This window comes from Oculina patagonica, chromosome 8 (genome assembly GCF_052425735.1).
Source record: "Oculina patagonica isolate OP01 chromosome 8, crgOcupat, whole genome shotgun sequence".
Lineage (NCBI taxonomy): Eukaryota > Metazoa > Cnidaria > Anthozoa > Scleractinia > Oculinidae > Oculina > Oculina patagonica.
The window spans coordinates 392,918-418,818 of NC_135765.1; the positions used below are offsets into that span (position 1 = coordinate 392,918).

The 25,901-nt window shown below is 39.9% G+C and overlaps 2 protein-coding genes across 4 annotated transcripts in view; both read left to right on the top strand.

Moving 5' to 3' along the window:
* On the top strand, window positions 1-11,141 carry LOC144663327 (A disintegrin and metalloproteinase with thrombospondin motifs 3-like). The gene is made up of 11 exons (XM_078524221.1): window positions 1-21; window positions 449-521; window positions 5,055-5,122; window positions 5,347-5,416; window positions 5,598-5,914; window positions 6,707-6,854; window positions 7,337-7,518; window positions 8,377-8,460; window positions 8,846-8,973; window positions 10,560-10,573; window positions 11,035-11,141. The coding sequence occupies exons 1-11, from the start codon at window positions 1-3 to the stop codon at window positions 11,139-11,141; spliced, it is 1,212 nt and encodes a 403-aa protein (XP_078380347.1).
* The window catches only part of LOC144662297 (A disintegrin and metalloproteinase with thrombospondin motifs 18-like), a 27,385-nt gene continuing 11,864 nt past the window's right edge, over window positions 10,381-25,901 (top strand). Inside the window, exons 1-5 of one of the 3 annotated variants that reach the window (XM_078523079.1) lie at window positions 10,381-10,573; window positions 11,035-11,137; window positions 12,606-12,746; window positions 13,248-13,398; window positions 13,626-13,721. In XM_078523079.1, the coding sequence (XP_078379205.1) occupies window positions 12,667-12,746; window positions 13,248-13,398; window positions 13,626-13,721 (327 nt within the window). In that variant the 5' untranslated portion in view covers window positions 10,381-10,573; window positions 11,035-11,137; window positions 12,606-12,666. Of the gene's footprint in view, window positions 10,574-10,982; window positions 11,138-12,605; window positions 12,747-13,247; window positions 13,399-13,625; window positions 13,722-25,901 lie in introns of those variants that run through there. The other 2 variants (XM_078523081.1, XM_078523080.1) reach the window with 2 other exon arrangements.

Here is a 25,901-nt window from a genome sequence, read left to right on the forward strand (position 1 = left end):
ATGGCTACATGCCCAAAGTCAGTAGGCCAAGAACGGAATGGGGAAAAAGCAAAACATATTATAAAGCCATTAATGACTGGACCACACTACCAAGTGCTTTAAAGAAACTGATGCCGAAAACTATTTTTAAATACAAACTGAAACAGTTTTTACTAAATCATTTTTAACCTTAGTTAGTAGTATTTTAATTCTTGTTCTAATTTTTAATCTTAGTTAGCGTACCGCATAGGTTTTATCTTTTTATTGTATTTTAGATTTTAATGTATTTTAAGGTTTAACATTTATTTTCTCAGAGGACCCTCCTGAAAACCACCTCTAGGTGATTGAAGGCCTCCTCTTAAAATATTATGTATTATTATTATTTATTATTTTTTATGGAAGTCTTTTCGAACTATGAAATTCAGGTACGAAATTCTGGCGCCTACAACAATATTTTTATTCTTCACAGATCAAGCTTTGGAAACCACACATGAACTTCTCTACGTGGTTGTGTCTGTTGATCTCTCTCACTGCTTGTGATGGTAAGACGTTTTTTTCATTAATCCTTCATCCTTGTCAGAAAAGGAATGAGAACCTATATTATTGCAAGCAATGTAAAAGTTCCATTCTCCATTCACTCTTTTTTCTTCACTTGAATTGTCTTCAGCGCAGATTTTGGCGAGCGGTCACAAAATTTACTCATGTTTTTTTTAAGCAGTCAAATTAATTTTCTCTTTGTTAGATCAATTCGCATATGAAACAGTTCATCAGAACGAAATGTCACTTTCTTTACCCGAACTGCACTCGTGTAAGGCGCTTCACTTTTATAACCTAAACATGCTGTACTGCGTACTTTTCAACGCAGTGCAGTTACCAATGCAACAGTAGCGCTCTCAACCTTAGCGCAAACCAACATTTGTTACGAGCCAGGGCCCGCGCAGCAAGCTTTAGAGTGGGGGGGGGGGGGCTATAGACGGACGCATGAGCGAAATTAGCGGGGGTGGGGGAATATACTTAAAAATTTTGATGTTAATTTCTCTAAAATGGCGAGAAATGCATTTATAACAAGCAAACTAAATTTTATTTCTATAAAGAAACGTTGCTCAACAAAACTTACGATGTGGCCACCATTGCTCACCAATCCGTGAAACATTATATTAAAAAAGAGGGGCAATAATTTCATGTTCATTGTTACAAGATCATCGTACCTCTATCAACTGGACTCGACAATCAACTGAACAATTTGTTTGGGAATTGCCTTATAAAATAAACCCAGTCATCAGTTCAGTTCGAAATTAAACAATTACGTCTTCCTGAGAGGTCCGCTTGCAAAAAGAAGCCATTAAAAGACATAAACCTGTACTAGCACAAGGCTAAAAGTGAAAAATTATTTGATAATTATAGCGACTTATAACTTATTTATGACAATGTTTGTTGTTAACTTATCAACGCCTCTACTTTGCCAGTACCTTTTGTCCCTTACTACTGAACTAACGATTTTATTGCTAGGTTGGTTTATTTTATTTATTTATTTATTTATTTATTTATTTATTTATTTATTTATTTATTTATTTATTTATTTATCTAGGGGCAACCGCAAAAACAAGATAGTGACAATCATTTTTGTGACTTTCGTGGTCGGTTATAACATTGAAACTTTTTTTCACTGTTATCGACTCTCCGAGATCATCCGTTTACATGTAGTTTAAAAAACACCATGAACGCCACGTCCATGAAAGAGGAAGAGTAGAGCAGTACTACTTCTTCGGGGAGTGTCAAGCACATAAAACCCTCGCCCTGAGTGACACATTAATTGCAGAGAATAGGCTACCCTGATACCAAACTCTGTAGTAGCTCGATCATGGAGACAATACGGAGCAGGATATCCTCTTTGACCATGTCAATGAGACGTGTGCCCGTGTAAATGTCATATTTTGAAAGAAACATCTTCAAACTGATAATGGATACAGAGTGTCCGAAACAAGTCTTTGAAATTTGAAAGTATGTGTTTTTTTTCAAATGTTTAATTTCGCCCATTCTTTTAAGAAATCTCGCTAATATTTTGAAAGGTACGATTTTCTTTAACTTTCTAAACATGCACGACAGTGGTCCTACACCAATTATATACCAACGAACGTTCACCAAAGGAATTGTATTGTGTAGAATTTATACAAACGAGAATTTCGCTCGCATAGCGACCCCTTACTCCCTCAAACGAAACAACTCAATGTAAACAATATAAGTAAGTTAAACTTTTGATGCATTTAACCAACAATTTAAGCAATGAGATGTGCCCGCACACACTCAAGATTAATAAACTGAACTCTTGCCAATTAAAATAAATGTTAGCAAGTTTCAAGAAAATATATAAGCAAGGCGTTTGCTCGCACACGCTCGAGATAATTTAAATTTTTTTTTGCCCAAAAGAGCAAGCGAGACTTTTACTCGTAATGAAAAAAAAAAAGGAAAAAGAAAAAAAAATGGTTCCGTCCAGATTTGAACCAACCACCGGGACATACAGCATAACTACTGTGGAACTACTCTCTCCCAACTGAGCTATTGTAACTTTGCACGATACAGAATATTTTTTTTATTATTTATATATTATATTTGGACACGCTTTACAAAATCGTTAATTGTTCAGCTATGAGTAAACAAATTGCTTTAAACGAATGCCTCTATTTTAGCCAGTCATACAGAGATAATGTCCACCAAATTTCGTTAATATTGAAGGGGAGCGAATGATTTATATATATGCAAAAAATTAGTTTCACCTGGGGCATAACAACTTGATTTCTCGGTGGTGTTTTTTTTACACTACAAGCGTCAGTCCAATTCTATTTGACATCAACGGTTAAAGTCTCACTGAAATAGCCGGCGTTCGATCTCAACATACTGAAATATCAAAATTTACTGTTGCGTTTGTTCAACCTTTAAATCAGTTTAAATAAAACGGCACACTGACTTAAAAAAAAACTGAGAAAAAAGAATAACAATAGCTTCCGTTTGGATTTGAACCAACGACCAAGGCATACACAACTTCTGTAGAAGTGTTCTCTACCAACTGAGCTATCGTAACTTTGTATGGTACAGAGTGGTTTTTTTTGTATATTTTAATATTATATTTGGACGCGATTTAAAAAAAAACATGTTTAATTACTCGGTTTTGAGTAAGCAAAACCCTAAAAAATCGTTTTGTTTTAGCTTGTCGTACAGAGATAATGTCCACCAAATTTTTGCTCTGCATGTCGTAATAATATTAAGCGTAGCGAATGATTTAAATATATGCAGTTACAGAGCAATGTATGGGCACGTTGCACAGAATTGCTAATTTCTTGACTCCTGAAAGATCCACACCAAAAACAAAAATGTAGGGTTATTAAGAGTCGTACAGAGATACTTCATGCCAAATTTGAGACTGGAAGGTGTAATATTCGAGCCGTAGAATTATTTAATCACAGAGATGATTTACATAATTACAGAGCAATGTATAGGTACATCACAGAATCGAAAATTTCTCAACTCTTGAAAGATTTTTTTCATAAACAAAAATGTAGGGTTATTAAGAGTCAAACAGAGATACTTCATGCCAAATTTTGGACTGGAACTGAGGTGTAATATTCAAGCCGAAGAATTATTTAATGGTACTTATTTAATTATAAATTACAGAGCAATGTATGGGCACGTTAAACAGAATTGCAAATTTCTCGGCTCTCGAAACATTTTCATCAAAAACAAAAATGTAGGGTTATAAAGAGTCATACAGAGATACTTCATGCCAAATTTTATGCTGACAGGTGTAACATTCGAGCCGTAGAATTATTTAATCGTACTTAATTATTTAATTTTACAGAGCAAAGTATGGGCACGTTGAATAGAATTGCTAATTTCTCGGCTCTCGAAACATTTTCATCAAAAACAAAAATGTAGGGTTATAAAGAGTCTTACAGAGATACTTCATGCCAAATTTTAGACTGAAAGGTGTAATATTCGAGCCGTAGAATTATTTAATCGTACTTAATTATTTAATTTTACAGAGCAATGTATGGGCACGTTGAACAGAATTGCTAATTTCTCGGCTTTTAAAAGATTTTCATCAAAAACAAAAATGTATGGTTGTAAAGAGTCATACAGAGATACTTCATGCCAAATTTTAGACTGAAAGGAGTAATATTTGAGCCGTAGAATTATTTAATGGTACTTAATTATTTAATTTTACAGAGCAATGTATGGGCACGTTAAACAGAATTGCTAATTTCTCGGCTTTCGAAAGATTTTCATCAAAAACAAAAATGTATGGTTATAAAGAGTCATACAGAGATACTTCATGCCAAATTTTAGACTGAAAGGAGTAATATTTGAGCCGTAGAATTATTTAATGGTACTTAATTATTTAATTTTACAGAGCAATGTATGGGCACGTTAAACAGAATTGCTAATTTCTCGGCTTTCGAAAGATTTTCATCAAAAACAAAAATGTATGGTTATAAAGAGTCATACAGAGATACTTCATGCCAAATTTTAGACTGAAAGGTGTAATATTCGAGCCGTAGAATTATTTAATCGTACTTAATTATTCAATTTTATTTATTTTATATCTTGTTTGTGTAACTATTTATTTATTTATTGTTGCACAAAAGTGGGGAGGCTAAAGCCCCCCTAGCCCCTTTTCTCTGCGCGGTCCCTGCGAGCTCAGACATGCATCAAAATAAGAACAAAAACTTGCAATGACAAAGTTTGCTGGGCTAAATGGGAGGCGCGGTGGCCTATTGGTTGAAGCGCGCTGGACTCCGGATCGAGCGGGCCGGGTTTGAGCCCTGGCCGGGCAGTTGTTTTGTGTTCTTGGGCAAGACACTTTACTCTCATAGTGCCTATCTCCACCCAGGTGTATAAATAGGTACCGGCGAGCTTATGCCGGTGCTAACCCTGCTTCATGTTACATGCCTAATTGGCCATATGGCTCGACGCAGACTTTACCAATGGCTAATGTCTTTTATCAACTTTGCGCATTCTTTGCATTTTAAAGTATTTATATTGCACTTGATTTATGACTAAATAGCTGTACGTGTTAACAGGAGCCGTTGTGACGTCTGGTCCAGTGGGTCCGAATCACAAGCTTGGTACCGCAACCCAATTCAAACCGGTATGGACCTGTTCCTATAATGTACCTCTAAACTACTACATCTTATATAAAAGCCGAAACATTTCTCTTTGAACTTAAAAATTATTTAAACGGTCCTTTAGAAAGTCCGCCCTTGATCGTCAACACAAGTGGGCATTGCTTTGTAGCAAACCAGCATTAAAACAATCTTACATGTCAGCCACACAGAAATTTTTCCAGTGACTCTTTATTCCATTTCTTCATAGAACAATCTTCATCTCCGTATGAAAAGAAGTGAGCTGGAAAAGTACTTCGGTGTTAGCTCACACGAGGAAGGTAAATTGATCATATGTATTAATAACTCCTACAGCGTAAGCTTTCATGTAATAAATTCAAGTACAAGTAGTTTAAGAATAAACTAAAGAACGTATGTTAGATGATGCAGTTTTGTAATAGTAACTAAGCAAAAAACAGTAAGACTGGACACAAGCCACATAACAAAGTCATTTTTACACAGTACCAGAATACGAAGTCACATCTCCTACGCAAGTCGACGAGGAAAGCAGGTTTCTCTCTCACAATCTCAACATCCACGCAAGGCAGAAACGAAACACAGAAGAGCCACGTATCTGGTATTATAATGTCCAAGCTCTTGGTATGTCACTTCATCTCAACCTTACAAAGAACGAAGAACTCATGTCACCATGGCTGACTGTTGAGCGACACGAGAATGGCACAGTCACTAGCGAGGATCCACCCCAGAATTCCTTCTTTATTGGTCACGTGAACTCAGAACCTGGTTCTTCAGTTGCTGTTAGTAACGAGCGCGGACTAGTGAGTAAAAAGAAAATAGCTATAGTATAGGAATAAGTGTAAAATTAGTTAAATTTATCTGAGAGAAAATAAATCGTTCACTGACTACACGCACCCGTCAAATTAGCGTTACTTTCAACTGGCAAATAAGGCTAGTTATCACGGAGGATCTCGAAAGAATTTTCCTGGACTAGACTGTGACATTTTTGCTTACTTATTTGTTCTGCTTGTGCTTATGCTTATTCTCCCCGGAGGGGGGGGGGGGTACTCTGTATATTTTTGTGTGGGTGTGTGCCGCTGGGGCTCTGAAACACATACCCTTTACCAAACCATGTTCAGCTAATTTTGCCACCATATACTAGACTAAAAATCCCTACCCTATCCCAGCCATGCATTCGTTTAGAAATGTATCACTATTTGTGTGCGATGATTTTATTGCCTTTAGGAAAGCCAATTTTTTTCCGAGCTCCTATTCCTATTCTGGACTTTCATTCGTACCACTAATCGGTTTCCTGACAAACGATACGGTAACCTTGTTCTAAACCAAAGCTCTCTTTTTTCTTTGCCCTATCCCAGAATAAACTGCTTAAAGACCATACCCTTCACAGCGGCACATACCCATATAGCTCACATATACGACTACCCCCAACCCCCGGAGGGCGGGACTTATTCCTATTAATTGAGTATAGCTGAGGAAGAATTAATGTGTTCGTTCTTCTTACGCGCTTATGTTTGTGCTTACACCCAGCCATTTGAGGCACGGTTAGATTCTTGATAATAATCAGTTTACATTTGTTCCTTTTGTTCATTCAGACGGGGATAATTCAACTACTGAACCAAACTCTATTCCTTCAACCATTGGCCAGCCATCTTGTTTCTAGAAGTAATCCTAAAGTGAGCAGTCACGTGATCTATAGGCGTTCAGTTGACGACAAAAATGCGGAAAATCGTCAATACAAAGGTATGGAGTACAAATGAAATGGAGGCACTTGGTATAGGCTACGGGGATAGCGGATGGAAACGGTTTATTAGTCAAATGATGCGGTTATCCTCCTAGAGAGTACTCAAAGATCTGAGTTAAGAGGAAACCTAAGCTCTACTAAATTAGCCATGATGACGTTAATAATGATAACAGCTCTTTGTACGCATGTTGCAAATCCTCAATGCGATTACAATGTTGCTTAATACAAATTATAATGGGGTTGGCAATGAAAGTAAAAGAATAACACTGTTTAAAAGCAGAGAAAAGCGTTAAACTAACTAAAACTTGTGTCTTGAAAAGCGTTTTTGGCATGAAGAGTGACTGTTCATTAACCCTAACAGATAGCGTGAGCAAAATTAACAGCCTCGTTGGCCTACCATGATTTTCTTACCCAGTGGAATTAAACTACTTATACTCACTTGATTTACCTTTATTTTGACCATCAATTTCTTCAATTATAGAAATATTATCAAAAGTCAGCGAAAAGAAAGATTACACCATTGACAAGAAATCTCAAATGAGAATCAAACGCAATGATGATGGTGATCATAATTACCTCGAGATGATGTTAGTGGCTGATAAATACACAATAGCATTTCACGGCGATACTACCACTAAATATTTGTTGATGCTTGCAAACCTGGTGAGTTAAAAGTTCATAAATTAATTTACTGTTACTAAAGTGGTAATAATCAAACAAATTCGAACATGGATTGTCAAGAATGAAACACAGTACAAATGACAAACTTGAAAATTTAGGCTAAACTAAGTTCCTTTACCATTATTAATTCCATAGTTCCTTTTATATATTATGTAGAAGCGTTGCTCCCCTGAGTACGCAAAATGAAGTTATGTTCATGAATAATTTGAAAACTATCCTACAAAATCATGTGTAATATCTCCTTATAATTAACCGACAGGAGCGAATTCGAATGCCAAGTTTGCTAAAATCAAGCAATTTACCGGCAAGATCGAGTTGGATAATTGAGTTATCATTCAACAAATTGTAAACAAAGTTGAACTTCGAGCATGCAATTTTCAATGTGCGTGATGCAGTTAAATGTGTGTGTTCATGGACATAATGCAATTGCGCGATGCAGTCGTTGTGTCACCCACAAAATGACAACTGCTCACCCACTAGAGTTGTCAGTAGCTCAGCGGTTAGAGCGTCCCGACCGACTAGTGTACGGAAGGTCATGGGTTCAAGTCCCATCTGTGAACTCAATACTTTTTTCTCAGTTTATTCTCCCCACACATCATCCCATTATTATTTAAACTACAGATAAGAACGCACAACGTTAACGCGGGATATCCGCCGTACGTAAGACAGGGGCTTTCTGTCCATAAATGGGCATAGTAACAGCTGATTAAAAAATATAAGTACATTTGAGTATGTACTACCCATTTTACAAGTAATGTTTGCAAATATACAATAGACAATCTGATACTCCATACACTGTGGACTTAAGTCATTTTTAATCTTGTTAATCTTGTGTTGCAGTTGAACGCCATATATCATCATGATACTATTGGCAAGAAAAAAATCACCATCTCAGTTGTGAAAATTAAATTGGTAAATGATGGGGTAAGTCGATCATTTTGTGAAAATATTGTTTTCGTCAGTGCCAGAAAAAAACATTAAAGATTTGTTACAGGGAATTAATTTATAACTTTTCCTGTTAGCACTGACAATGATAATGCTCAAAAGCAGTAGTGGTGTTCAATGAGCTACAGTCCTGGAAAAAATTCTTGGGACACTTTTTACGTTGTAGTAGGTTAATTTGTCTGAATTCTTTGTTGTTTGTTGGGCAGTGATGATTTTAAAACTGTATGTTTCAATAATGTTGACTTGTTAACCATAAAGGAGCTAAAAATATAATAAAGAAGGGAAAACCACTGGTTATTTCGTTTTCGTCTGTCAAACAAATTCTTTTTCTATAGTTTGTTTGTTTGTTTGTTTTCATCTTTAGCTTGACTATGACCAAGATTTAGACGATCAATTGAAGCATTTAGCTCTCAGTCAATGGGCCGAAGATGTTCATATTCCAGTGTTGGATTCAGACCCTAATCACCCTGACGCCATAGCATTAATTACTCGGTAAGTTGTTACAATAAATCCAGAACACGGATCTTTCCGTCTTTCTGAAGAATGAAGATTTGGGTAGTAAAATTAGATTATGTACTATTTAGATTTTAATGTATTTGCAGTCTTGTTAAATGAAAAGAAGATTCTGTAGTCTTTTATGTTATAATAGAAAAGACTGTGCGCGTTATGATTGGTTAATGCCTGTGATATATTAAGGCTGGTTCTCATATGATCGCCCCGATCGTCTCTGTCGCCTCTGTCGCTTCAAAAAGTTTGCTTGCGTTCGGGCTTTCCACAAGTTCTGAGATTTCCCAAAATTTCTTTTTAAAATTTCAAAAAAAAAAATAAAAAAAAAAAAAAAAATCGGGGCGATCATAATGAGAACATTACAGAGACGTCTGCGACGATCGGGGCGATCGCGATCGCTTCGATCGCCCGTGTTCTATCCGGGCGATCGGTCGCAGACGGTCGCAGACGGTCGCAGACCGCGGCGATCGCGAACGATTATATGAGAACTACTGCCACAGAGGGAGACGATCGAAGCGATCCAAACTGTCCCATGCCATGGTGCATCAGTATTACCCAGAACTATGTTTCCGTTTGGCCTCCCTTTTGCCTCTTCGCTGTAAAACGGCAATAACGAGAAGATAGGAGGACACGAATTTTGCCTATGCATCGAAGGCTGCCATAAGCGATATCGGAGTTTTGAAAAAACACACGTGCGTCGATCGGAATAAAATCGAATATTCATATGCGGGAACAAAGAAAAGATCATGAATTATTATCTTGATTGATTAACCCTATTTTGCATATACCAGACGATCGGGGCCCAGCTACATCCTTCAAACTCGGCAAATTAAAACTTTTGCCTAGTATATTAACTTTACAATTCATAAATTGTCCAGAATTCAATTTTTGTAAAAGATATTTGCCGTCGGATTCCCATACAAACACCGTAATTTCAACCCGCTTTGCCTACTCGTCAAGATGGCGTCGAAAACCGTGATAAGGCCTATTGAGAACAACTTTAGTTCACCGGTTGTGACCTTGCTTAAGAACTGTTACAGTAGTCTTCTATCATAGTATAAAACAAATTTTGCCGTGGGTCTGTTCAGATAAAAATCAGTGACCCACTTGCCTTGCCTTGAGAATTGTGAGACCCTCTTGACCCTGTGAGCCACTCCTGCTGTTCTTACTGCATTTTGACGTCATCCGTGACGTGATCTATAACTGAACAGACGCACCGCAAAATAAAATTTATTTATTAAACATAATGAACCATACCAAGCATTTAATAGTTGGTAAAATTCTCTCATGAAATGGAAATGTCCTTATAATTCCGGACTGCGAGAATTAATCTAAAGATTCAAGTATTCTTTAGAATTTAAGAAATACATATTGCGTATTGCTCTATCCATTTTGTTTTGTTTCGTTTTTGTTTTTGTACTTTTTACTCCTTGTTTGTTTGATTGTTTGTTTGATTGGTTTCTTTCAGTCTTTGTTTCTATTTTGTCAGTGGTTTATGGACTAAAAAAGTTCGCCATATCGATCGTACTTTAGCTCTCATTTTATTTCTCTTTCTTTCTTTCATTTTACAGGGGAAGCAGTGGAGGTGAATTTTTACTGCTACTACTGAGCTAACGTGTTTTTAGCGCCGTCTTTTTAGTTTATTTTTGTAATATTTAGGGGATTCTGATGTGATAAAGCGCAAAAACTGACTCAAGTACTCACCGAGATGTAAACTTTCTCGGGGGTAAACGTGCTCTGAGGCTAAGGTTTGGTGTTTCTATGAAACAGTATGTAGTCACGTACATTTCCAATATTCCTCAACGAAACACTACACTGCTAGACCGGACGGTTTGTTGCAGTTTGTTGCATTTCGTAGCTTTCTAAATAAGTACCAAATGTCTTCAATTATACTTATTGGGTTTCTTATTTTTTGAAAGAGTGATTGTTGGACTTTATACCATCCTTTATTCATTTATAACTGTAGCCGTTGCAGATTTTAATTAATTCGCGATGCAGGGTTAACCATTTTTACTTTATTCTATTTTATTTCATTATTAATTTTAGGCTACGCGGACTTTAATTCAATTTGTGATAGAATAAGCCTCTCGGTTAATAATGACATTGGCTTCCCAACTGCCTTCATCCTCGCTCATGAAACTGCACACAAGTAAGTTAAAACACAAAACATCACGGTTCAATTGATACGCCCCGGTTTACAACTCCCAAGGACACTTATGTCTTAAAAATAGAAAAATTTTAGATTAAGAATCGCTGTAGAGATTTGTGACGTCTAAATAAAACACTTAGAAAGAAGAAATTATGTCCCCGAGAAGTAAATGTGAAGGACAACTAGACCAATTCCATCATTTTTAGTCCACTGTACAGGAGCTTTGATATTGCAAAATTTTTGTGAAATTTTAAAAAGGGAACTTATTCTGCGATGCTTAATTAAACTTTCAGGGGGTGTTCAGTCATTCCTCAAACGTGTTTCAAAATGTCAACTGCGAACCCATAAATTTTGACATTGCCATGACAACCACATTTTGACATGTAGGTTTAGCTAAATGTCGACTTTTTTACCTAATTCCTATTGTTTTTAGTTTTCCGAAGCACAAATGCAAAATTAGTACATTTATACATGTCATTTGCACTTTCGTTTAATTTTGTATCAACTTGCGTCATTTTCTGATTTTCTGAGAAAAAAGTAAAATCCAACATGGCGGATCCAAGATGGCAGATTTAAGACGTCATATGACGTCAAAATCAAAATGTTGTCATTTTGTTCAGCAAGCTCAGGGCTATCTACTCGATGCAAATTAAAATACTTTTGTTTCACCTTATTAAAAAGAAAACATTTAGGGAGTTTCATCATTAACAACAGCCCCTTTCCCCTTGTACCACTACGGCCGGTGTGAATTTGTTTGTACGTCAGAGGGTTAAAATACAATTTAACATGTGCCATAATGCAAATTATTATTCATTCAAAATATTTCTTCGTTTCTGATTGGCTTTCAATCCCCGGCTAATTCCAACTAACCGGCTAGCACCGACCAAATTTGGAAGACGCTTCTATTATTGGACGAATGACGTAATAAATATTGGACGATTGACGTCAATCGTCCAATAATAGAAAAATTATTGTACGATTGACGTCACGCAACAACGACTTTGTACAGAGCTCAGCCGAAGGCGAAAATGGTCGCAAAATTTCAACATTGCGACGAAAAAATGGCCAAAATATTAGATGATAAAGATAGCAAAAACATCAAAAAAGCTTCAAAGGGAAGTCACTTGATTTTTAAAGCTTCTCTTCAGGAGAGAAACATCAAAAAACCAGCGGCACTGGAGGAATTGGCCACTGTTAGCGAAAATTCTACACCAAAGTTAGTAGCCATTTTAATTCATTTTGTGTATTTAAAGCTATTGGAAATATTTTGAATGAATAATAAAACAATTATTGAATTCGGCTAAGGCGGATAACGCCCTCCGAGATCTGCATAATTCTTCATATCATACTTAGCCTCATCCAATAATTGCTTATTATTCTCCGAACATCGTACATTGCACATTCTATCAACAATCTATAACTAATAATTTGATTTTTTGCAAATATTTTCTTTGTTTTAATATATAAGTCTTGGCGTGCACCATGATGGAAATGAAAACTCAGGTGACTGTCCTAATTACCAATATGTCATGTCTACATCGGTCCTTGGGGGAAAATTGGCGGGAAAGTGGTCTCCTTGCAGTGAACGAGAGATTCAATCTTTGTTAAGGTAACAAAATTATGTCTTTTTTTTCGTGTCCGTATTTACTTTAATGCCAAATAATATAAACTGCTTTTCAACACGATGGAGAATAACGTGAAAAAACATCAATTCATGTGCACTAACTAACTCGAGTATCGAATATCTATTTTGACAACTTGTTGTACTACAGCTGCCACCTTGCAATAACCAATTGCAAAAGCGTCGGATAGACTGCGCATCAGTGCGCTAAACTGAATATCTGAGAATGTTTGAGTAGGAAACAAAATGGCGTCTTTAAAAAAGAAACAAGAGAGAAAAACGCAAAGCAAACACATTTCAACGTCAGGAAACTGTTTTGTACCGCGGTGTACTTAAAACGTTTAACACAAACTTGAATATTCCAGTGATACCGGTTTCTACACGATGATGAGCTTAAAAGTCAAGACTAGGTCTACAATGTTTTTGTCTCACTGCTCTCAAATTGCCTGCTTTCTGATTTCTCTTGTTGTTGTTTTGATCTTCTACAAGTCACGCACCAAGCTGCCTTAAAGACCGACAGGACAGCACACTTCCTTACACGATGATCTTTAACAATGACCTCCCAGGAAGGCTGGTAACGGGAGACGAACAGTGTGAGAAACAATACGGAAAAGGACATTGGCATTGCACGAAACAACAAGTAAGAAAAAAAAACAAAGTTGCACCTGGTAAGTAAATTAAGCCCTTATTTCAATAGGGTAAAGTTAAAACTGTTATCAACAGAGGCCCTAGACGCCCCATATTTTCCACCTACGGGAAAAACCTATTTACCGATTTTACTTATTAATTCATTTCTTTGTCAACAATATTAGGTGATGCGTTTGTTTCATTTTGATTTAGTTGCTTGTTTGCTTATTTGTTTATTAGTCTGACTGTGGCTCCCTGTACTGCACACGTGACGGTTCTTCCTGCTTCGGCAAAGTTGCTCCTCCGCTCGATGGAACATTTTGTGCACCAAGACACGTAAGACTCTTTCATCGTTTATAAAAACATTTTCGGTTTCAAACTTGGTAAGAATTAGTTCCTCTTTCATTAATAACAACAACAATAGTGTTTATTGAACATGAATTCTTAAGAAACTAACTTAGTCAATAAACGGATTTGTACTCTACAAGCTACTTAAAATACTTATTTGCATAGAAAACGTAACGTTTATCGTAGAAGAATGCTGGTAGATCAAGAAAATATGTCAAAATTGACAATTTTATTTTCTCCACACACACATGGGCCGGTTTCCTGTCGGTTACACACATTTTTTTTGTCCCAGGCTAGTACCAACAGAAAATTACATTTTTTCATGAAAAGATAGTACCACTACATTACTCTCTTTCTCTCTTGACATGTCATGGCACGGCATAATACAATCACTTTCCCTTTACAGCGGAAGTTGGTAAAATATTCGAGTAGTAATAGGTGAGTCAAATGAATAACACCTCAGAAGTAACCGCTTTTATCGCAGCTGGAGTTCGTTTTTTGACAAGTTTTAATGAGTCACGGTAAATTCCCCGACTTTGTTTACCCACGCGGAAAAAACAAAATTTGCATACCATGTTCAGGCAAGCCCTTGACATGTGCAAACATGCCCTTGACTGTCACGTCACGCTCTCAACGTAATTCGACAAATACCACACTGAATTAGACGCTTTTTTGACAGGTGGCGATGAGTCATGATATTACAACGTCTAAAAATATCATTCGGGTAAACCCCCGACACCCACGCACAAATTTGCATGCCGCTCGCGGCTTCATGTCAATTGAACATTTGCGCTTTTTAGGTACATGGCTTTCAGCAAGACCTTGTTGACCGCGAACAAAGCAAGTAAATTTGACGAGTTTGTTGAGCAACAAATTGAGCGAATGCCTCAAATGTCCGGCCCACTTCGTGAAGTTGTCCGTAATATACTGGATGAGCCGATCCCTCTTGAAGTGCAAGAGCGTTTGCTAAAACCGTTGCTTTCACAAAAGTATCACCCAAAACCCCCTCAGCGACTTCGTCGCAAGGAAAAGAAGGAGCAAAAAAGGAAGAACATTCAAAATGAATTTGATCCTTTTGTACCACACGAAAATCGGGTGGTAACAAATTATCAGAATGAGATTTTAAACCTTCTTGATGTCGCGGAATACGAGGGGGAGGAAAATAGTGGCCGGCGTTTTATTCGATGGCGCTTCATCAGAGGTCTGGAAAAAGACCTTACACCAAACTTTATGGAAAAAATTCGAGAAAATGTAAACACAGCGTTTTATATCAGGCATGCTTACTCGTATCGGTTGCGCAACATTGATGATGATACGGTCATTGTCTACTACATTAACAAAGGCTCACCTTGGGTTAATAAGCTTTCTGCAGCGGAAAAATGGTTGAGCGAACAGGAGACAAAACGCCTGGCTCCTGACAATATCAAAAGACCTTCTACAAAGTGGAAGTTTGTAAGCTTTTTTAATGTTGATGTAAAGGTTGTGCTTGACCGTCAACCGCTGTTAGGCACAGGCCCCTTACCAGACTGGCTGCGCAATCTTGCGCGTGGGCGTGCGGGTCCAATGGTTGCGCTAGATACCTATCAAGATAATTTGTGTCTATGGCGTTGCATTGCTGTGCATCAAGGAGCACTCCCACATCGAAGCACAGCAGCAGCTCGTGGTCTCGCAAAGAGGTTTTTTAAACTCGCAACTGAGCCGACCGACTGTCCAAAAACATCTCTTGATGAATTAGATAAAGTTGAAAGGCATTTGAATCAGGGGGCTGCTTTCTCTGATTGGCTCGGCATTCGAGTTTATGAGCCTGTGCGAGAAAAAGATGAGGAAGTCGTATGGAACCTAACAAGAAACCCTTCAGCTATGCTAAAGAACATTTTGACGATCGGCATTTGGGAAGGGCACGCGTTTGTTATTAAAGATATTGAAAGGTTAGCCAAGACGTATGCATGCGCCCATTGCAACGCGAGATTTACAAAAGTTTGTAACCTTAAACGGCATACCCAAACTTGCAGCCAAGGAAAAACAATAATCGATTGCCCGGGCAAAAAGGTGGAGGAACCGCAGACAAGCTTTGAGAAGGATTTCTATCCAAGCCATCAAGCTTCCAAAGAATCGCTTCGGTGGCTTGACCAAGAAGCCAAGCGGCGGAAAATTCACATACACCACGCAATGTGCGGGCATGGTGGCGAGCGTTGGGTTGAGCGCGCACCTGTCGACGGGTACGACCCTATTTCAAAAACTGTATTTCAATACCACGGGTGCCACTGGCACGGGTGTCGAAAATGTTACCCGCAAGATCGTAACAAAATCATTGACCGCAACGACCAAACACGCGAAGACAGGTTCAAAGCCACAATGAAACGTACAAGATTGCTTCGAAGGGCCGGCTACCGCGTGATCGAGGCTTGGGCGTGCGAAGTAAGGGAAATCGTTGTTGATCCACCGCGGGCGCAAACAAAAAGCTACCCGCACGCGATCTTGTACGATTTCGAGGCGTATGGCGACAATAATCAGCGAAAGGAACCGACGCCAACACTCACGATCGAAAACGCGCACGTGCCAATCTCGGTAAGCATCGGTGACACTCTTGAAAGAGAGCCCACCCACATCTGTGAAAGAGACCCCACGGAGCTGGTCCGCAAGTTTATGGAAGAGCTAGAGAGACGCGGAAAAAACATCCGGGCTCAAGTAAGAGCGGAATTTATGCCAGAAGACGTAGGCCTGCTTCCAAAATCGCAGCGAAAAAAAATTGAGGAATGGTGCAACCAGGTACCTGTCGTTGGGTTCAACTCTGGCAGTTACGATCTGAATCTGATCAAAAATAACTTCGCAGAACGCCTTGCTGACACAACCGGCAAAGTCAGAGTGGCAAAAAATGGTAACAAAATCATGTTCTTGCTCACTCAGGGCTTCCGTTTCCTTGACATTATCAACTACCTTGGGCCGGGAACAAGCTATGAAAAGTGGGTTAAGGCTTATGAATGCGAGGCAAAGAAATCGTGGTTTCCTTACGAGTGGTTTGACTCCCCCGAAAAGCTTGACTACCCTGGGCTTCCTGACTACCCAGCGTGGTTTTCGAAGTTGAAAGGTCAATTCGTGCTCACAAGGGAGGAGTGGGAGGGGTGTAAGCGCACATTTGCGGAAAAGGGCATGCGCACCTTTGCAGACTGGCTGCGCTATTACAACAATCTCGACGTGTCTCCTGGCCTGGAAGCTCTTGAAAAGATGAAAGCTTTTTACACTGAAAAGAGGATCGACATTCTTAAAGACGCAGTCAGTATTCCCGGGGTTAGCTTACATTACCTGCTCAGAGGATCTGTTGAAAGAGGGGCTGAACTTTTCTCTCCTTGCGAAGAAGCGTACGAAATGCTGAAAGGGGCTGTTGTTGGAGGGCCAAGCATAGTATTTACAAGGTACCACGAAGTTGGCGTCACAAAGATCAGAGATCACCAGTACCCCGCTCCGCATCTTTGCGAAAACATTGTCGGCTACGATGCAAATGCCTCTTTATCTGTCAACAATGTTGGAAAACATGCCCTGCGGAAAGGAAGAAGTCCACCAATTTTCAGGAGTTGAAGAAGCGCAGGCGAAGTTACTTACGGAAAATCTGAAAGGAGAAAATCCTTCTTACATACGCGAATGGTTTGGATTTGCTGAAGTTGACATTGAGATTCCAAAAAAATTGTGGAAAAAGTTTGAAGAGATGCCGCCATTCTTTTACAACAAAGAGGTTCCAGGCGAAGCTGTTCCACAACACATGTATGAATACTTGAAAAAAACAAAAAGAAATCGTGGAGATGGTAAAAAGCTCGTTGGTGCCCTTTCTGCTAAAAAAATTCTTTTGTATGCTCCACTGCTGCGCTGGTATGTGGAACACGGGGCAGAGATAACGGCGGTTCACCGAACGATTGACTACCAACCGAAAAAAATCTTCCCCTGGTTTGTGGAACAAGTGACAGAGGCGCGGAGAACAGGCGATGTTGATAAGAGCAAGGCCTTGCTGGCTGACGTGTTTAAGCTGTTAGGAAACAGTGCTTACGGGAAGCTGATCGAGGCTCTAGAAAGGCAAACAAACGTAATTTATACAAAAGACGAAAAAGTGGTTGACCGAGCCCTGCGAAGCGCGTATTTCAGCGACTTAGATGAAATCGGGCAAGCGTACGAGTTGGAAAGCCGCAAGCCCCGGATAACTATTAGCAGGCCTTTTCAAGTTGGGATCGCGGTTTACCAGTTAGCAAAGCTGCGCATGCTCAAGTTTTACTATGACTTTTTAGACAAGTATTTTGATCGAAAAGACTTTGAGCTCATTCAGATGGACACAGACAGCTGTTACATGGGTATTTCGGCACAAAAGCTTGAAGACATTGTAAAACCCTCGCTGAAACTTGAATTCGAGTCCCAAAAAAAACAATGGCTGGCTTGGGACAAGTGGAGCGGCCGCACCCCTGGTCTCTTTAAGCTTGAGTGTACGGGCAGCCGGATGATTGCGCTTTGCTCAAAGTGTTATTTCATCGAGGAACAAGAGGGTGAAAAAAAGAAGTTTAGCACCAAGGGTATGTCAAAGACGCAAAACGAAGTAACTTGGCAGCGTTTCAAGGCAGCTCTTGAAGGCAGCGTTGATAAAGCGAATAACAGAGGCTTCCGTATGAAGGAAGGAAAAATGGTAACTTACGAGCAGGAAAAACTGGGTTTGAGCGCCTATTACGACAAACGTTGGGTGCTTGAAGATGGAATACATACCGAACCGATTGAATATCACCTTTAGCTGGCATTGACTGGTGGAAGGGAGGTATCAGGAGGTACGACGAGCAGCTCCTCGCGCACAAGGCCGCGCTTGGGGCCGTCTTGCAAGTAATACAAAACAGGTTCGTTCGGTTTCATTACAGCTCTTTCAAGCGAAAAGACTTTCAAAGACCAGATTGGATCGGTGGCGCGTTTTCCGCCCCCTTCCAACTCACCCGGCTGGTACAAATATCTTACATTCACGGAGGAGGGGAGCTTTTTTTCGCTCTTACCAACAGGCCTCAAATAAGGAGTCGACGGCTTGGCAGCAACGGCTTTTAATTTAATAGCTTCTGAGGGTTTTTTGCCCGTCAGCCGTGTAACTTCGTCGTTCAGAGCGGCAATAACTTCGGGTAGCCTCTTAACCCACGCTGTCGACCGCTGGCCAGATGGCAGGGTCAACTCGACACTGTACTGATAACCAAACAGGCGCTCTGCCAGTGTGCGGTTGAAACGTTCAACAATGGCCTGATCTCTGTGAATGTTAACACGCCCGCGTCGAATAGCTGTTTTTCGATTTTCCATTTCTTTGGTAACAGCGCCCATGAATTCGCGCCCGGGGTCAACTTGCAGCATCTGTGGCCATTTCAGTGCACTACGCCTGTAAATTGCCTGAAAACCTTTTGCAACCTCAGTTGAATCTTTGGAGGTCAAAGGCTCGGCCTCTTTGTAACGGCTGGCAACGTCAACAACAGTCAACGCGTATTTGTAAACTTTTCGCCCTCGCGGCAATCTGTCATGAGGAAGAAAAAGAAGGTCCGCCTGGTGGACCGCGTTAGGAGTAGAAACATCGAATTTTGGGCGAGGAACGTATCGTGGTGCGGGAAGGTAGATTTGCCAAAAAGCTTGCTTTCCGAGCCACCTTTTTGCAGTATCTTCGGAAACCTTTGCGGCTTTGGCTATTTTTTTTATTGCAGAAATTCCTTTCCAGTATCCTTGCGGGCTGTAGTAACGTGACTCCAATTTATTATTTTCCATTTGAACTTTAAAGACTTAATATAAAGGAAGAAAAAGACATGGAAGAAAAAAAATATTTTGGCGATGACCCTTGTTTCCTTGCGGGCTTTAGTAGTAATATGGCTCCGATTTATTATAATTTTGTTGAATCTTTAAGGCTCAAGTGGCTAAAAGACAAAAAAAATTTTGGCGATGACCCTTATGGTCTGGGCGTTAAATTAACAAAAAAAGATATCCAAAATTTCTTTTTGGTTTTTGTTGCGGAAAAGAAAACTTTTGAACCAATTGTATTTCAAGAATGCCAAGATTTCAAAGAACAGGAAGAGACAGAAAGAAGATCGATTCCGCAGGTGGCGAACTTGTCATATTTGAAAACAGTTTTGAAAAAAAACGGCATTTCTTGGCAGGATTTTGAGCCGGCAAGGCTGTGTTCTTTGGCAAATGTGTTAAAAGAATACAAAAGGCATGCAAAAAACGTTAACTACGTCTGTTTTTTGTATTTTTATTTCAAAAAGCTACCCGATTCTTGGCCAAAAAAAGAAGAAATAATCGAAAAGCTGGCAAAAAACCTGACGAAAAGTAAAAAAACGAAAAAAGCTGCCGAGAAAAGTTTTTAAGATTGGTGGGAGCGCGCGCCGTCAGTGTGATTTGAGTAACGCAGTTTCGTTTTTTTCGAAGAGAAGGCACTGTACTTTCCGACGATCTCTTGATATTCGTCGTCAGAAATTTTGCCGTCTTCCAAGGCGGCTGACGTGAGAGAGTTGATTGCTAATAGAGTTTCTTCAGCAAGTAAAAGTATTTTTTTGTGTTTTTTTGCTTTTTGCAAGAAAAACTTGACAGTTACGCTCAAAGAAGTTGCCGCGAGAGAAAGAACGGTCGCTGTCGCAATCAAAGGCCCTCCAACGACAATGCCAACAGCGGAAAGAGAAGCTGCGGGACCGGAGCCAGTAAGAATCGTCGCGGCACCGCCCGTTAAAGCGCAAGCTGTCTGACAGCGAGTATGCCAGCGCTTGAATTTGGCGGAAGTCTTTTCGTAGTGGGCCTGCTGATTTTCCAAGGTCAGTTTCATTGCCTTGATTTCGGCTCGTCTGTATTGGGTAGCGGTGGCCATTATACTTGAGGGCAAAAATTTTCAGATTTAATCGCAATAATGGTTAACCCATTTTCCTGTTTTTTTGTTATAAACTGTGGCTGAGCAAGAAGGGTCTTGGTTTTCTGAAGGGTGAGTCCAAAACTTTTTGCTGAACAAACCTGTTTTTGTGTTGAAAGCGCCCTTGGCGATGTCACCTGACCAATATTTTTCAAGAAGCTTTTTATCGCCGCCAACGGCGCCTGTAATCATCATAGCAAGATCTTGCGCCTGCTGAAAACCAGGAATTTTTTCTCCGATTTTTTTGTTTATGGTTTCTCCAACCCCTAAGCCAACCTTCTGCTTTGATGCAATTACGTTTCTTGCCAAAGTGTGTCCCCACTGGCGCTTATTTTTGGGAACGGCGTCAAGGGCTTTTACCATTTTTTTATCTGCCTCGTGTTTACAACTTTTTTCGTTTTTTTTTGCCATCGCAGACAGCATAATCAACGTCGTGTTGCATTGCGACAGCGTCTGTTGCACCTGTTGGTTGTTGCATGATTTTTAATATCTTTCCGGTTTTAGGATCGTATGTTAGCTGCTTTTCAAGAGGATTGTAAGGCCCAGTGTAATTGTGCCCCGGCAAAGTCCAACCTTTTTTTGGTTTCGGAAGCTTGCCAATGGCTTTGTGGATGTCAAGGCCTGCCCCGGTTTTATTGGAAACAAATCGAGTTTTAGTAATACCGCAACTGGCGCAGGTAACTTTTAACATTTTTCGGCCGTTTTTTGTTGTTTCCACCCTTTCGGTTTCAGGCACATTGGGAGTAAACTTTCTTTCTTTCACGCAATAGACCTCCATTCTATACCTGTTTAAAAAATTTTTGTTTTTTGTTTGGCTTTCCAAGCGCCTTTGGCAGTCCAAAAACCTTTTACCGGATCGTAAACAACGATCTTTGTTATACCGCAACTGTTGCATTTGGCTTCAAGTATTTTTTGACCATCGATGTTTATCGAGGTTTTTTTGCTGTAAGGCTCGTTGTAAGTGCAACGCCTTTCTTTCACGCAGTAAACTTTTTGGATTTCCATTTAAGTTTTTATTTTTTTGTTCAATTATGTGCTTCGAAAATATGCAACATTGTCTTGTACCCCTTTAAAGGCTTGCCCCGCAAGTTTGGCGGCCGCGGTCGCGAACGTGGGAGAGAGGCCAGACAAAAACATGCTTGCGCCCTCGGCGATTTTGTCAACTGGGGTAAGCGCGGCTTGCCGCTCTGGCTTTTTGAAAGAAACCTTGTCTTGGTGATGCCGCAACTTGCGCATTTGACTTTCAGCATGTTTCGGCCGTTTTTGGTAATCACCACTTTTTCACTGCCGGGCAAGTTAGAAGTAAATCGTCTCTCTTTAACGCAATACACCTCCATTCTATACTTGACGTAAAAAATACCTTTTGACCACAGCCTCGTTTTTCAACAAATCGTCAGAAAACATTTCAAGAATTTTTTTAAACGACCGCCCTTTGTTTCGTTCGTTTAAAAAAAGCAAACAGTAGTAGCCACAGCGCACGCTTTGTTCCCACTGAAGCTGGTTGTCGTTTCGCAAAAAGCTTTTTTTGCCCTTAAGAACAAGATCATTTTCCCATTCTGCGGGGGGAGGCAAACCGAAAGAGTCAAAGTACTCGTAGCTTTCTATTTCTTTAAAGCAACAAACCCAATGGGTGCCAGGGCCACCCAAGTCGCCCAGGTTGATTATGCAGGGGGAGTGGTTTTTTGGCAAAAATTCGTTTCTTGAAAAAACACCTTTTATCGGTATTTTAAGATAATCGCACCAGGCAAGCAGGTCAAAATCAGTTAAAGGAACGTCCTCAAAATTCTTTTTTTTTTCAAGTTCCAATAAATGGGGGCGGGCGCCGCATCACATCTGAAGGCCGGACCCTCATGCCATTACCACCTTTTGGTTTTACCTGCAACCCTTTACCAAGAACCGCGGCCTTGACAAGTTTGAGTGAGTTTTTGATCTGCGTTTTGCTCATTTTCAGATCAACTCCCCTTTTATCGCTAACGGCTTGCTGAATTTTTGTGATTTGCCGCGCTGTCAGATGCAAAGTGTTTCCATCTCCTTCTGCAATGTCTTCGTACTTTAGTCTTAGTGTAATTGCTGTTTTGTTCGAAAACGCCTTGGCGAGGCTTTCTTTTTGCCCATCAGAAAGCACGACCTTACGCGGGTGGTAAGAAGTCATCGTGTATATATTTTGTGAAAAAAATTTAAACCACAACCAGTTCGTTACCCACCGGCCTCAGAACCATTTCGGTTTCGTACAAAATAGCGGCGTATATCGTGTAATCGTGGGGATTTGCCGCTTCGTTAAGCCTGTAGTGAAAAACCATCTGCTGCGGGTCGTTTGTCAAGTTTTCTTTATTTTCTCGAAGGTCGAAGTAAAGAAAAGGGTAAAGTGTGCTAAAGTTGCTTGTCTGCAGCTGAACTCCTGTATTGTAATCATTCTTTCGGTAACGGTAATTCATCACGTCGTTGAGGATTCGCAGCTTGAAATTTTCGTCATACTCCAGCTCAGGATAAAACTGAGAAGTACCGTACTGCAGCCTGCAAGTGGCGAGCTTTGCTGAGTCATCTCCATCAATGTCGAAAGTGTCAAAAAAGTACGGGTTCTGGGTGAGAGCGTTCACTTTTCGGCTCTGCTGGATGAAGATGAAAACGTGCTTTGCGGCTTGAATTCCAGGATTTATCTGCCAAGTTCCAAAGGCATCACGTCGGCTGCTGCTGGGCTGCACCATTTCACTCATGTAAGCCCACTTTCTTGGTTTCAAAAAGTCTTCGTTCGCAAGCATTTGCCCTTCGCTCGTAAACCGAAGCATTGGAACCCACAGCTCAAGGGTTCTTACAACAATTCGCCTGTTTGTACCATCGGCTGCCTGCCAAATCATCTCTTCATCAGACTGAAGCTGTATTTCAAACTCAAGCTGCATTGGGGGCAATAGCTTGTCACTGAGCTCTTCGAAAAAAGAGTACCTGTTCAGAGGAATAATAGTGTTGACCGTTGCACCCCCGTGGGCTAACAACCCCCTTTGACGGATTCCAGGGTTGTCTGAAGCCGCTGCTGTACGAGTACCATCATCGGCATCAAGATACCAAAACTGGCTTTTCGCCACACTTCTAGCGAAGTCATCAGAATAATCCAACAAGTTTTTGATAAATATCAGCTTGTGAATGTTGTCAACGTTATAGAGAGGTTTTCCCGCAGATTTGACCACAAGTTTATTTATCAAAGAAAAAGATCCATTGATAGGAGCCGACCGCGGTGTCCCCGTCAACAGCAGCCCCATCTGCAGTCACTTCGAAGGTGAAATCTGCTCGGATGTAAGCGTTGTACCAGTCGTACCAGTTGTTTCTGTCGGTTACAGAAAATTTGTAGCCAGTTTTTGTCTGGTGCTGATTATTTCCAGGAAGGCTGATTGGCTTGTCTAGCCCAAACCGCACAAACTCAGTTTTTTCCAAAAACTTCCCGCTTCTAAACATCGCTCCCAAAGCCCGGTATATATATATCCGCAAAAAAATTTTAATTTTCTGAAACGATTCGGTTTACCTGCAACCTTGCTTCTTTTCTTCTTAAAAGATTTTCAAGCTTTTTTCTCGATGTTTGGTTAAGTTCTTTTTCTTTCATCAAGTCTTCAAGCTTTTTTTTTGACTCAGGTAAGAGACTTTTTTTTCTTTTCAGAACTTGCTGAATTTTTTCCGCGCCACGCTCAGCAACTTTTTGGGTGGTTTCAACCGTTTTTTCAATAGCTTTTTCAGCCGCTTTTTCAGCTGTTTTTTCAGCTGCTTGTTTGACAGCCTCTTCTGCCTTTTTTTTCCGCTTTTTGCAAAGCGTTTTCCGATAGCCATTAAAGTATCTCTGACAACCCCTGTTCCTTTGTGCCGATATCTGTATCGGCCTCTGTTGTAAAACCTCGTCCACTCGCTTGGGTGATTCATCCTATACTTTTCTCAAAAATCATTCATCCTCTTCGATAATTATGCTTAAAGCAACCGGTTGATCATTCAGAAAAAGGTCATTTCCATTTCCATCACTAATTCTGATTCTTATCGAGTTAATTCGGTATTTGTCAACCGGATGCCATAAAAGACGATAAGGTTCTTTTGAAAATGGGTAAGAAATGTCAAGAGTCGCGGTTGACAGCGTGTACAAAACATCGTCTGCAATATTGTCAACAGCTCTTGAAATGAGGTCGCAGTGAATATAAATCCAGTCTACCCCTCTTGTCAAGTCCGGAACACGAACACCCACGTTGGTCGTGTCATTCAAAATTTTTTTGTCAAAACCTAGGAGCTCTGAAAAATCACCTTCGCTCAAATCAAGCTCGTAATCGTTTGCAATCAGAATCGTGACCCTGTATGTCGTTGTATAAAAATAGAGTTCGAAAATGTTTTTTGAATCATCAGTTTTTCCTGTATGAGATGAAAAGCGTCATTCAGGTCTTTATAATCGTACATTCCGTCAGGCAAAGTAACAAGGGTCCACTCGGCGTCACTTTTCTTCTTCCATTTAAATTTGTTATTATCATATTTTTCTGAAACATTAAACCAAGAATAGCTCATTGTTACTAGCTCATTCAGAGCGGCTTTGTACCTTTTGAAAGCGTCTAAATCGATTGGCGGATCAAAGAAAATTTGAAAGTTGTGAGGTTCATTTCTTGCATCAATCTTTTTTGCAATCGAGGAGTTGAGCAAAAGGTTAAGATGTTTCATCTTATGTTGTTATATTATACGTTGTAAAATTTTTTTTGATTCTTCTGTTGTCAGCACTTTTTGTTTTGTTAACATTTGCAGCAATATCACTATTTGTCTTAGCAACTTTTTTGAAGTGTTACCCGCCTTAATGGAACCGATGCTTATATAAAGTCTGTCAACAAGAGCATTTACATCAACAACACCACTTCCCTCTTGATCTGGTGGTTCTTTTTCAAAAAATAAAGAAGATTTTGCTTTCTTTCCCCCCCTTCTTTCTAAAATTTCGTCTCGCGCTTTTTTTATGTCTGAAAGAGTGTAACCGTAAAATTTTGATTTCGGACTTTTTACAACATAGCCGGGATTGTTTACATTTTTTGTCAACATACTGTTTAGCACCTGCAGGTCAGTTGATTCTGATCCCTCGATTCCTGGTTTTTGTGGTGTTCCCCATTTGGCTCGTTCAACCGACTGAGACAAGTCAAGCGGCGGCATTGCTGCATCATCACCTTCTGCTGCATCACCCCCTTCTGCAACATCATCACCTTCTGCATCATCATCATCATCATCATCATCATCATCTTCCTTTTCCGCAAGAGGTGGGGCTGGTGATGATGTTAATG

What these genes read in the sequence shown, in the direction of transcription:
- LOC144663327 (XM_078524221.1), top strand. Translation starts at nt 1, where the DNA reads ATGGCTACATGCCCAAAGTCA. An exon ending in TGGCTACATGCCCAAAGTCA is followed by an intron (nt 22 to 448) that starts GTAGGCCAAGAA and finishes TATTCTTCACAG; the next exon opens with ATCAAGCTTTGGAAACCACA. An exon ending in TTAGTAACGAGCGCGGACTA is followed by an intron (nt 5,915 to 6,706) that starts GTGAGTAAAAAG and finishes TTGTTCATTCAG; the next exon opens with ACGGGGATAATTCAACTACT.